The sequence below is a fragment of the Choloepus didactylus genome, chromosome 9 (assembly GCF_015220235.1).
Source record: "Choloepus didactylus isolate mChoDid1 chromosome 9, mChoDid1.pri, whole genome shotgun sequence".
Lineage (NCBI taxonomy): Eukaryota > Metazoa > Chordata > Mammalia > Pilosa > Megalonychidae > Choloepus > Choloepus didactylus.
This window is the reverse complement of record NC_051315.1, coordinates 120,698,062-120,711,938: the sequence shown is the minus strand read 5'-3', so window position 1 is coordinate 120,711,938 and position 13,877 is coordinate 120,698,062. Positions and strand designations below refer to the sequence as shown.

The window sequence follows — 13,877 nt, the reverse complement described above, 5'->3', positions numbered from 1 at the left end:
TGATCCATAATAGTATATGGTGAGAAATAATGCATTTGTGCAAACCAAGTGATCTTTCGCTCCTACTCAATAGCCAATGCCTGGAAAATGAGCTGTTTGAACTGTTGAATTGATAATAATTTACCAAAATTAATTAGAAATCATAAAAATCAAAGGAATTTCTTTGGTCAAATAATTTTTACAAATCAGTATATATTTTGGATGCCCATCATGTGCCAAGCACAGTGCTGGGCTAGGGAGAGTCTAATGGAGTGATAAATGTGTTACAAACTCCAGCCATTCCGTGTGTCAAAATGAAGTGGGCACAGGAATGTACAGTGTTAGTAAAGGGGGAACATAGGAACACTGTATTTTCTACATGATTTTTCTGTAAACCTCAAATTCTCTAATTGAAAAAGATTTTCTTTAATGAAGTTGTGAGATAATCAAAGGTTTGATCAACTCAATCTGTGTTCAGCAGAAGTTCCCTTTGAGTTTGATCCCCTAGTTGAAGTAGTTTTTCTACCACATGTAAAAAAACAATTCACTAGTCAGTGTTTTATTTTGAAACAAATTCATGAGAATATTCTTCTTTGGCCCATTGTTTACTGCTTATTAGTAGCTTCTCACCATTTGTTAGTGATGGAGAGTACCCGAAGTGTGTCTCTAACCCCACAATCATGGATTAAAAGTTCGTTGACTAAGAAGGATTTGACTGGCTCACCTCAGGCATCTTGTGGAATAATTATTCATTACTCACCTTTCACTCCACCTTAAGATGGATGAAACTCTTATCTTTACATAAAACATTCAGGAACAATCCATTTTTCTTTATATACAAGATGCCAAAAAAAAATGTGCCAGTTAATTTTTGCTTTGTTTCCATTCAATCAGCCATGGATTGTTTCCGGAGTTCACTGAGCCATTCCTGGATTTATCCCACTGTGATCCTCTGCTTATTTGGGTTTTTCTCCACGATGAAACCCTCAGCACCATTCCTAGTTGCATTTTTATCTGGACCAGATAAAAACCTGACGAGTGCACAGGTAAGTCAATATGGATACTTGTCTTCATGTGGCTTGAGATGAAAATAAACAGGGCTTTATTCAACTTAAAGTAGGATTAACCCATTGACCTCACTAGGTCTCATTGTCATGGGATTACTTATGTATTAGATCTGTTCTACTTCTTCCTCCTCACACTCACGAAAATGGGCAGCTAAAGTACTCACAGGTTTTTTGTTTGTTTGTTTTTGACTAGAGTCCTAATATTACTCTTAGCGCATGGGAACATTGCAGGTCTCCTTTGATTCTATTATACTAATACTAAAATCAAATCACTGTCAAGAACATAATCTAGTCCTTTATAACAAATTTTCAGGCTGCTGAAGAATAAACAGGATCTGATAAAGAATTTGTAGCATTTCTTTAGGACAACAATTTCACAGACTCAGATTTGAATAACTATTTACCCGCATATGAGACATTAACAGCTTTATCTCCCAGCCATTCCTTCTTGTCTCAGAAGGGCAAAAACCCAAAAATGCTCTTAATTAAAAGATCTGCCTTTTTTTTTATGTACAACAAATGCAATAAGAAAATGTACTGGCCAGGCTGGGAAGTTACTGTGAGCTCGTTTTAGTTTCTCAGCCATAGCCATGAAAATGTCAAATGGAGTGGCTTCACCTGTAAGGCAAACAGGTGCTGGTTTATTCTGTGGTGAAGTACAAGGACAGGAGGACATGTTTCATCGTGCCCAAAACACTTAGGGACAACTCTGTTTCCTGGTTTGAAGCATATCTCACTTAAGACAAAAAAAAAAAAAGGCCCAGATATAGGTTATGAATCAGCCCTATGGATCCACTGGGGCACACAGTGTGCTCCAGCACCTGCTGTAGACCACTGAATACAGCCATCCTCTAAGGAGCAGCTCAGTCCCATGAGCCTTTGTTCTGTGCCTTCATGCCTTCTACATCAATCTCATGCATCCAGATGTCAACAATGTGGGAGTGTTCTATGATTTGAACGGTTGCTGATTTCAGCCATCATAGCCCGAAGATCAGCAACTTCTTCAGTTTTTTCCATCTAGGAAAATTGAGGCCCCCTGCATTTCTGAGTAATCCATGAGATGACCCCTATATTAAATTGTAGCCAGAATTGAGTAGGCAGAGTCAATCAGTACAACTGGGAGAAAAGGAGTTGGGAGCCCAGCAAAGTTGGCCAGGAAAGAGATATAATGCATCACTAACTTTTATTCCCACTCCCCAAACCTGCATGGTCGTTTAGTCTTATCTTCACAAGCATATTCATCCAGACTGACTATGTAAGAGCAAAAATTTTTGACATCTCCAGAGTGTCTGTTGAACAGTTTTTTACTAATATGCTCAAGCATAAATACTATTTAACCTTACTAGCTCAGATTCTGTATTAATACAGTATACTATTCTACTGGGGTACACCTATATATGTAAACTATTTGCTTTCTTGGGGAGTGAGGAGGGATCTTGTTTTCTTGGTTGCTTCCTTGAATCTCAATTTTCTTTGTGCTTTTCCATCAATTGGTTTGCAAATTTGATATTGGGTAAGCCATGTGCCCTCTAGTCATGCCCCATTCTCAGACAGGTAACCCTTCTCACTTCCTGGTGCTTTGTGGTCACAAGACTCGTGCTTTGCCATTGCAGATCACAAATGAGATCCTCCCCGTTTGGACGTACTCTTACCTGGTGCTGCTCTTCCCCGTGTTCGTCCTCACCGACTACGTCCGCTACAAGCCAGTTATCATCATACAGGGCATCAGCTTCATCATGACCCGGGTGTTGCTCTTGTTTGGCCAAGGCGTGAAGGCCATGCAGGCTGTCGAGCTCTTCTATGGGCTGGCCACAGCCACCGAGGTGGCCTACTATGCCTACATATACAGCGTGGTCAGCCCGGAACACTACCAGAGAGTGAGCAGCTACTGTCGGAGCGTGACACTGGTGGCCTACACAGCGGGCTCCGTGCTGGCGCAGCTCTTGGTTTCCCTGGCCAACGTGTCGTACTTTGACCTCAACGTCATATCATTGGCCTCAGTCATCCTGGCCTTCCTTTGCTCGCTTTTTCTACCCATGCCCAAGAAGAGCATATTCTTTCATGCAAAACCCAGCAAAGAAGCACAGACCTCCCCAAGCACAGAGGCAGTGGTCAGTGGATCTCAGGAGGCTGGTGCACCAGGCTGCACAGAGAAGAAACCCACGTCGGAAATACTCACCGTTTCAGGGAGTCTGGATGCTGGACAGTTGAGCAGCCCTCGTCCAAGCAATGTGATTGTGAGAGTGTTTGTGCAGTGGTTCCAAGACCTGAGGGAGTGCTACTCCTCAGAGCGCCTTTTTTACTGGTCCCTGTGGTGGGCTTTTTCCACAGCTGGGTTTAACCAGGTTTTTACCTATGTTCAAGTCCTGTGGGATTACAAGGCCAAAAATTCTTCCATTTATAATGGAGCAGTAGAAGCCATTGCAACATTTGGAGGTAAACAACTGTTCATTTATCATCCTTTTATCAATGTGTAAATTTAGGCTATGCCCATCAAGTTAATTTCTCCAAGTGTTAAACTTCTCCATGTTGATCAATTTGTTCTTTTCAGATGGCATTTTAATCGTAAAGGGCCTTCTATTTAATGTATTATATATAATTACTATGAGCATCTCAAAAGAGCTCAGGATTAAGCACCCATTGACTAAATTCTAGTCTAGTCACTAAGATTCCAAGTCATTGTCCAGAAAAGTCTTGTTCTTACTATAAAAATAGCAAAATGCATCTTATAGAGAAGCAAGAAGTTTTTATTCTTGATTATTTTCTAAAATGAACTGAATTAGTAATACTCCTAAGACTGTTAATAATAAATTTGATTCAGCTAGTTACCCCATCTTTAGCAACTCAAAGCTGTACATCACAAATTTTCAAGCAAGTAGCTCTCTTACGAGATGTAAGCAGATAACAGAAGACAGGTGAGAGTCAGGTTTCTAACATCAGAAGGAAATCTGCCTTTTCCATTTACTCTACAATAAATATTTATATCCAGATATTTGAAGACTTAATTGAGACTTTGAAGAACTTTTCTAGGATGTGGGAGTGTTCAACACCTTCAATTACAAAGTTTCAGAAACTCAATTGTGACATCTGCTTTCTGATTGTCTCCCTCCTAGGAGTCCTCTGTTTAATTCCCGAAGACCAAGAACTGAGTGGAATGGGTTCACTGAAATATTTTTCCTACATTTCAATTTCTGGGGAAAATTTTAAGAGTTTAATTTCCTTGGTAGTCACAGTTCTCTTCTAGATCATATTTCAAAAAGTTAATCAAATGTCAATAATTTGAATCATAAACACTTTGCCATTTTGTTAAAGACCCTAGTCACTGTCAATTACACAACCTCTTAATAGTAGTATAGGGCCTTTCTCCCAGAGCTTCAAGTAAAGTAGGCCAGGCCTTGAAAATATGAAGATAGAGACTAGAAATAAGATCAAGATTAATAAAAGTAACAATCCAGTACTCCACATGTGATACCCATTATTGAAAACTTCATGATGAAGAAACAGGTATAGACGGGCCAGTTATACTCTCCAAACAGTTGTGTCCTCTTCTTTGCCAGCACTGGTGGGAACTTTCAGTTCACTTTTCATAATACAGCATCTGTCTGTAGTAGGACAATGAAATGAATGACCGAAAGAATAGAAAGTAAAGATAGAAGCCAAAGAAAACAGGGTAGAGAAAAGGAAAAATCTACATTCACGTGGAAAAAACTTTCTGTGAAAGTAATATTCATCTTTTAGAATTAACTGAGACCACTGGGTTTTGAAGAAAGCATGTTGGTATTTCCCATGTGCTTAGTCAATATGTTGGATCTTCATTGATGTTTTTTCCAGGGGCCGTGGCAGCCTTTGAAGTGGGTTATATGAAAATCAACTGGGATCTCCTGGGAGAGTTGGTTCTGGCCGTCTTCTCCGTGGTCAGTGCGGGAGCCTTACTGCTCATGCATTACACGGACAGCATCTGGGCCTGCTATGCCGGCTACTTGGTCTTCAAGTCAGGCTACATGCTCCTCATCACCATCGCAGTGTGAGTGTCCCCATCCACTCCTTCCACCTCCAAAACCAGCCCAGCATTCCTCTGCTGTGGTTCCTCTGAGAAGGATTTTAGTTTAGTCACCTGCAATATTAAATGTTGACCACTTCAAATTAAATTAGGTACGACTTAGCCTTTTTTTTTTTTTTTAGCTAATTTGCTCTGAATATTGCTAATATTGGTTATTAAGGGAAAAAAAACCTGTAGGTTAATAAACTGAAAGAAGTGATACATTGTTAGGTTTTGGTTATTTTAAGCGATTTTCCATTACATGATGTGCCACAATCCAATTTTGAATGATTAGGTTTAGATTTCATTTGCTGATTTGAGTTAATCCTAGGCACATACTTTTGTGTGAAACAAAATATTCCCTGAAAAGTTAAAAAAAGTTGGATAGTGGGGGAAAAAAAAAAAAGCTGCAAAGATTATAAAAGCCCTAAACACCAGAGATTTTTTTTAATGATGATGAAAACATTTGGTTCCATATAAATGCGGCCAAAGCTGACTTCAGGAAGTGAACTTTGGTAGTAACCAAAGAAATAAACATTTGAATTTCAAATCACAGGAAAGAAGTGGAGACAAATTTTGGCAAGTATTGTATGTTTTTAATTTGTGAAAAATGTTTGCTACTGAAAGCAATTGAAATATATGCAGAAATATTAGTACTCAGAGAATAGATCATGAGGCTAAGAAAGGAGATGAAACTTGAGGTTGTACTTTTGAAAAGTTCATTTCTTCATTGTCTAGTGAAATTTTTTCATTCTGTCTAATGACTCATACTCATGTGCTCTGACTTCTTTTCGTAATGTGAGGATTTTAGGTATGATTACATTGTTTCTTCTTGCATCATTTTAAATGTATTCAGAACCCAAAGCCTTCACATACATTCAAAGAAAGAACTCTAAATAAATTAATTACAGGAGTCAATCATACAGCCAATCATGGTTTCAATCTTCCATTGAGTAATTCAGAGTATTGACAGAAAATGAGTAACTCTCAAAAATTCCTTTGGTATTGGGTAATGCTTGCATTTTCATAAAAATTCACCACTAAACGGTATCTAAAAGCAGATAGCATCCAATATTCTCAAGTTATAAGAACATTTAGGTTTAATTTCTGGAAGCATTATATTGGTTAGTTCAGGGATTTTGCCATGTAATACCTGTAAAGATTCAACCTTTAAGTGTACTTTTAAACTCCCTTTCTTTGTCCCTTTATTACTGGAGGAGATTTAGACAAGAAGCATTGTTAAGAGAACACTGTCTTGTCTTCAGATTCTGTCTTTAAAGAAAGAAAAAACAAAACCCATAAACCTTGTCAAAACACTGATGGACTGTTTAATGGTAGATTTCAGATCGCAGTTAACCTGAGGCTGGAACGCTACGCCCTGGTATTTGGAATCAACACTTTCTTGGCCTTGGTGATCCAGACCATCCTAACTGTGATTGTGGTGGATCAGAGAGGGCTCCACCTGCCCATCAGCATTCAGGTGAGTTCCCAACAGACTAGTGGGTGGGAGTGTAGAATATTGGGTAACATTTCCAAGATGTTTCACAATTGCCAGCATTTAAATTTCTTGAAGAATTCCTTGGCCAGACAGATTCTAAAATCAGCAATACTTTAACCAGCATGTTAAATCACCAGGTTCCTGGCAGTAATCACAACTAGGCCATGGTTTATCTTTGCTTCCTAAAGCTTCATTAGGTCACAGTATCACATTTGTATCTGCAGATGACTCCTCATCCTCTTGTCATCCAGTTCTGAGGTTCCTGTGATTTCCACTAGGAAAGGGTGTCTGCCTCAGAACCCAGTACCCTCTTCCCACTACACCAAGGGACTAAAACTAGCCTAATTTCACATTTTGTATGTGGATTGAAAAAGGGGGTAAGGCAGGTAAGAAGTAATCTCAGTGTCTGAAATTTATACTTGGTGCTATGGTATGTAGCTTTGTACTTTTCTTCAAATATGGAGACATGGATCAGTGGGATTTATGTTTTTCATTTTTGATGACAATAGCTTGGATATGAGTCCAAGCACTTTGTCTCCAAAGTGCACACTCTTAGTTACTGTATTAATAACACTTTTTCCACCTGTTTTTTCCCAAGATGGGAGAAGAATATTTTGTTCAAATCCAAATGGCCCATGTTTGGTTCCTGGGTATCAGATTCCCTATAATCTGAGGAAACCAACAGCATTGTGTGTCATCAATGATGTACCTGATCAGTTTTTATATGTGGCTAATTAACTCGATTTGTTTTTCTCCAGTTTTTAGTTTACGGGAGCTATTTTGTGGTCATTGCTGGAGTTTTCCTGATGAGAAGCATAAGCATCATCTACTCAGCCAAGTGCCTAAGGAGCTCTGCTCCGAGTCAGAGTCCAGCTGAGCCACACCCAGAGGAACCAAGAGATGTGATCATCAAGACCAGGCTCTAGGTGGGTCCCAGGTAGCCCTGAGCACGGACGCTGCAGTTCCCAAAGGCACTGAATGAAAATGCAAGTGTGAGGTGGACAACATGATGTGCTTTGTCACAAACGCACACTTTCACAAGTCTGGATTCCAATGGACCTTTTCAAAACCACAACAAACCTCAGCTTTAGACTGGATGTGTGCCCCACTGATCTGGATGCAGTTGACAGGGCTCATCACGCTGAGGACCCAGTGGGCAGCAGTGACCGAAAAATTCTGTTTTGATCTCAGGCAGGGACGTGCAGGTGGTATGGAAACAAAAAATGAGAAAATGTCAACCATCCTGGACTTGATGTTCCCCGTTTGTGAACAGAAACACTAGCTGGATTGCCCTGTTGCTGAGTTCAGATACTTGTTTGATTTCACCCAAGCTGGCAATACATAGGACATTTTTGAATCATATGAACTGTTGTCTTTCATCTTCTATTAAGTTTATTTCTGTATAACTTACAGGTCTCTAGGAGAATTACAAGGTTTGGTCCCAATCTAAGAACTTTCCTTAGCATTATGCACAAGCTGTTTTTTGATAATATTGTCCTTTAACATTTTCACAATTATTTTTCATTATATGGCCTGTTGTGCTTTGTTGTTGAGAACTTTACCTTAGGAATAGCTCCAGACTCTCCTGTATGTCTGCAGGATGACATCCACACCGGTTCCCAGGGGCCCTGGGGGAGGCAAATGACGTCTCCAGACTGTGACCACAAATAGGTGTTTTAATGCAATGTCAGTGTGATATCTGTCTAAAGTAGAAAAGTTTAAGTAGAAATATTTCTGGGGTTTCTAGAAATATTTTTATATAATGAAATGCTGAGAGGCGGAATAAGCACAGAATTTTTATGGCAGATATTAGGAAAACAGTTTGGCAGTTAAAAAAACAAAAAACTGCATTTGCAGCCACCATGCAATCCAGAAATTGCATTCCTGGGCATGCATCCTGGAAAAATGAAACTTTTTATTATGCAAAGAAAAATGTACAAGAATGTTTTATTTGTAATATCCCAAAACTGGTAATCACACAGATGTCTATTAATGGGCACATGGTTAAACAAATCTTGGAACATCTACTCCATGGAATAATACTCAGTAATATGAAGGAACACAAATCAGTGAGAGTAGGAAAAAAAAAAAAAAGAGGATGTCATGGTCCCTTTTTTAAACAACTCAGACACTAGCAGTAAGATTGATAGGGTCAGTAGATGAACACATGCCACTCAGGAAGAGAAATGTTTCAGATCAGAGGAAGAGATTCAGCAGGCTCACAAAAGGAGGATCAGTCAACTTGCTTAGGTCAAGGACTGCACCACAAGGAATCACTATTGGATGAGCCAATTGCTGGTGTGAGCATTTTGAAAACCCTTAACATAAGATTATCAGGATACTTGTCTAACCTTAGATGCAGGAGAGAAGATACAATGGAGTAATTCATCAACCATTGTGATTTATCCTCTGAACATCCTCACTCCTTTACTAATAAAATTATAAATGTACAAGGTTGAAAATGGGGATGTATTTTGAATCTGAGAAAAATAATTTTGTTGTCAATTTTCAATTATTTCATTCTTAATAAGGCCACGTTTAGTTGCTATGTTCCTTTTCTGGAATTAAGAATGAAAACAATCAGGTCCTCTGAACAGAAGAGTTTAGTTCATGGTCCATCCATATTCACCCTGATGCTCTAGAAGAAGGATTTTACACATAACCACCCGTTTCCAATTTATTAACAGTGACTTGTTTACCTGTTCATGATTTGGTGGACTTATCATTCGATTCATAAGAATGGAAAGCCTCCTTAAGGACTTAACATTTAGGATACCTCATGCCTATTCATTTCTTTCCCTTCCTAGCAAAATTCTAGAGACCCTACCTTATTTCACTTCTGCCCTGGTAGACTATCACAGATGCATTGTGCAAAAGATTAAAGGAGAATTTGACTACATCATATAACAAATGTTTGAGAGTGATTATTTTGCAGTAACTTCCATTCCAGCTAAGGTTGGATGAAACTTAATCTTGATTTATAATCTGTTTCAATTTAATCATTAGTTTTTTTATTGAGAACAAGGAACCGGGAAGAGTTTCCAGTCAGATTAGCTCTATCCAGAATTATCCTCTAAGTGTAATTTAAACTAGAAAAGAGTTTGGGAAAGTAATCACAATTTTACAAAACGTTTTCAGTTTGGTTACTAAAGAGGACTTTCCAATGGCCAGTCAACTTACCTGCTTTTTCCTCGGTCTCAGTCATGGATAGTCGCTGAAAGTCACTGAGCCAACCCTGGGTTTCTCCTGCAGTGATTATATGGATTTTTCTCTATGACAAAACCATAAGGACAGTATTTCATATCTTACATATCAGAGTCAGAGGAAAAATGTGACCCCAAATAAGTTAACAAGCATGCTTATTTTAAGTTTCTGCTCACAGACAGATTTCTATAGGTCTTGGGTAATAAAAAGATTCACATTGTTTTAGTCATCTTAACTAAGATTAATTTAAGTGCCTAACTGAGTCTCACATGTTTTCCCTTTCAGTCATCAAAGGTGGGGGAAGTAGTTGGGATTCAGAACACTCAAATGCTTTACAAATATCTTTACTTGGTCTTTCCAATGATCCTATTACCTTTGACTTAAAATTAAAGTCTTTCATGGTAATCAAATCAAACCTTGAAAAAATGTGCTCCTCAGAAGGAATATGCATACTTCTTTGAAGTCACTCACCATTTTCTAGCAATGCTAATGCTGCCCTTAAACCATAATTCCCTCCTAGGATCTGTCCGAAAAACCCAACAGGCCACTGAATTACAAACAATAAGGGACTGAAACATTTCCGTTCCTTTAGGACAAAAATTTCTCTTACATCAATTTTGTGGAACTAATTGCCCAGCACCTGAGCATAACAAGTTTATCCGCCTTTTTATCCAGATACCATTCTCCTCCCCCACTCCCCAGGCCATCTTTCCTGATGTAAATGATTTACCACTTGTCCTTGTTGCAACCAAAATAAGAAAAAGTGCTGTTCCGCTTGAATGAGGAATTGTACCACTGGGCTAGTTTTAGAATCTCTAGGTAGAGCCAAGAAGAGAGTGTGCAGAGAACGGCATTGATCAGAAGTCCAAATATCACTATTTTTATTGGCTTGTACTGAAAGACGAGACGTGGACTAAAGCAGATTGTCATGGAAACGGGAAATTTAGATACCATTGCACCTCAGTGGGTGCTAGGGTAAGAGGATTAAGTCAACACAGGAGAAGATCAGCCCATATTCAGTCCAGGAGATGTGCTGGAGCCTTCATCCATATACTGTTGAAGGGTTGGGTTGGCCATCCCCAACAGCTCTATGTCTCCATTACTTTCTTTGGTTTTGTGCACTTCCTCTATTCCCAGAAATTTGGATGGAAGGAAGTGAATAGCAATTTGGGTTGCTTTATACTTTCTTCTGTCTATTGTTTGTTTATCTTTCTGGAAATTGAGATCCTGCATTTGGTGCTTTGGATAAGCACCAAAATTCATCTAAGTCCCTCAAGTAATCTGTGCTATATTCTTACCAGAGTTGACCTAAACAAGAACAGTACAGGGTTGGGGGGAAGGGGAAGATGGTAGTTCTCCTGTACTTACCCAACATATTATATTCAAGTTTTCTGTAATCCTAAGGCTCCAGCCTATGATTTTCACATATAGAATAGGGCAATATAATTTACTGATGTATAAGGTGTTTTATTTAGGCTTTTACCTTGTCCAGGTATTGAGAATGTGCTGCATTCTTTAAGCCATCTTCACCAAGTGGTTGTGCTGCTCCATGTTCATTCAGAGGTTAATTTCATGTATCAGCTTGGCTAGGATATGGTATCCAATTGTCATAATCAGGCAACCACTGGCCTAATTGTTACTGTGAGGGTGGTTCATGGATGAATTAGCATCCCTAGTCAGTTGACTGCATTTACAGTGATTGCATCTACAATCAACAAAGGATATTGCCCTCAGCAATAAGGAGAGTCTTCCTGTCCAATCAGTTGGGGGTCATAAAGCAGAAATGGTGATGTCAGCAATCAGAAAGAAGAATGCCTGCTGCTTCTTCAGCCAACTGGCTCCTCCTGCAGAATGCAACTTCATCTTCATCGGAGTTTCCAGCTTTGTGGCCTGCCCTACGGAATTCAGACTTGCCAATCCCTACAGTCACATGAGCCAAGTCCTTTAATAAATATCTTCATATTTATATTTATATCTCCTGCTGGTTCTGTTTCCCTGGAGAACCCTAATAGAAGAGGTCAAAATCATCTCAGGGTGGGGGAGCTCTCAAAAATACATCTTGTTAAGAAAGGAATGATGATAATGGCAGAGAATGCACCTGTTCTTTTTTTTTTTTTTAATGTTCTTTATCAAGGGACAAGGTGAGTAATAAACATAAATAAATTAATTCTAGATCATATTCTATTCCTTACAAAGTATGCAAATCACTAAAACTCTTTGAGGCTCCATTTCATCAGTGAAAAATAAAAAAAACACCACCTCTTCTACCAATCCTGCTTTGATCTTTCTAAGATCAAAAGAAATAATGCCTCTGAAGCATTTGCCAATTCTATTGTGTGCAAAGATAAATTTTTCAAAAATTATTTATCATTCTAGAAAGTGAATACATTTACAGAACTTACACTAGAGAAACTAATTTATTACATTTAATGATTTACATTTCTGATTTATATTATACTTAATGTATTTGAAATAAGGAGAAAAAGAAAGGGTTAATAAATGTACAAGTTTGGATATTAGTCCTGAATGTAATTTGCCTTTCAATCAAAACTTTCTCTGTCAAAAAATCTATCGTTGTCCTTCTGGGTATCATTTGACTAATTCAACTGTCCCCAAACAAGAAAACATGGAATGATTTATTCCTCTTTTCTCTTAAATGTCAACCTACGTTATCCTGCTGCCTCACACCCAGCTGAAGAGCCAGTTTTTCCAGATTCAATTTTTATTATACTCCCTCATTCCACCACCTCTCTATTATCTGTTTATTTTACAATTTTGCATGGAGATACGGTTTCCTTTTGGTTTCTCCCTGTTCATAGAAATTATGCTTTAAATTATCCCTTTCTCCACTTGATCTTTATCTGATTAATCCCAAGGGCGTATTACTCCTTAACAAATACGATTTGATACCATTTGATTATGGAGATAATGTCAGCAGAGAAAAAGAGGACTATGGGTAGAGAATATGACAAATATGAATTAATGGCAGCAGTATGGTCTCAGCTGGCACTGGAGAGCCCCTCTTCTTTTTCTTCCTGTTTTTAAATGCAATTTTATTGACATATGTTCACACACCATACAATCTATCAATTACATATTAAAGACTGTATTTAAGAGGAATATCTTACCAACACTACACTAATAGTAAGGATAAATAATTAGCAGCTGATAAGAGCTCTGGGATGTTTTATGTTATTATAATTGTTTAAAGTTGAGAGTGATGATGATTATACAACTAAGTGAAGATAATGTGAGAAACTGACCATTTATCTTGAGATAAATACATATTAAGTGAAATTAGGAACCACTACTTAATAAATCAGGCCCTTGAATTGAAGCTTGCTCTTATGAAACTTAGGGCTATTAGCAGGAGGCTGGGCCTTCCTATAGTTATGCCTAAGAGGCACCTCCAGGGAACCTCTTTTGTTGCCCAGATGTGGACTTTCTCTTTCTAAACTGAACTCAGCAAATAAATTCATTAACCACCCCCCAGGAGGGATATGACTCCCAGAGGACTGACTCTCCCTCGTGATGTGGGACATGACTCCCAGGAATGAGCCTGACCCTGGCAGTGAGGGATTGAAAATGCCTACTTGAACAAAAGGGGGTAAAAGAAAAGTAACAAGCTGAGGTTATAGTGGCCGAGAGATTCCAAATAGAGTCGAGAGGCTATCCTGGATGGTTCTCTTATGCAACTCCAGCTAGACATCCCAAATGGTCAAAGTATGGCATGCCCTTACCAAAAGTAGCCCTCAAATACCTAGGTCTCTACCTGTGATTCTAAAAGATGCACTTAGTAAGTTTTACCTTTCAGAAACTTAAATCCGCTGGAGTGTTCCTATGCCAGACAAGTCCTAAAACCCAGAGGCAATAGCCTCTTTAAGAACAATCAGATGCAGCCCCCCTCCCCATCTGTCGATACCCCCTTTCAACAGGAACAAGTTAGCGTGGTCACTGCTTAGACACCCCTGAAGATGGAGAAAGAGATTGAGAGGAAGGGGTAGCAACAAACAAGATAAGATTTAACAAAGGCCTATGAATATTGAAACTTTGTATAAGTATATATACATATTTTTTATATGCTGAGGTG

The 13,877-nt window shown here is 38.7% G+C and overlaps 1 protein-coding gene across 1 annotated transcript; it reads left to right on the top strand.

The window, feature by feature from the left end:
• The first annotated feature begins 875 nt into the window (after positions 1 to 875).
• LOC119544662 (thiamine transporter 2-like) lies at positions 876 to 7,509 on the top strand. Its single transcript, XM_037850151.1, has 5 exons — positions 876 to 1,025; positions 2,660 to 3,482; positions 4,878 to 5,070; positions 6,424 to 6,565; positions 7,342 to 7,509. The coding sequence occupies exons 1-5, from the start codon at positions 876 to 878 to the stop codon at positions 7,507 to 7,509; spliced, it is 1,476 nt and encodes a 491-aa protein (XP_037706079.1).
• The last annotated feature ends 6,368 nt before the right edge of the window (positions 7,510 to 13,877 follow it).

Bases quoted from the DNA above. Each gene is read 5' to 3' on its own strand.
- LOC119544662 (XM_037850151.1), top strand. From the start codon at position 876: ATGGATTGTTTCCGGAGTTCACTGAGCCATTCCTGGATTTATCCCACT. The intron at 1,026-2,659 runs GTAAGTCAATAT...TTGCCATTGCAG, and splicing joins AAAACCTGACGAGTGCACAG to ATCACAAATGAGATCCTCCC. The intron at 6,566-7,341 runs GTGAGTTCCCAA...GTTTTTCTCCAG, and splicing joins ACCTGCCCATCAGCATTCAG to TTTTTAGTTTACGGGAGCTA.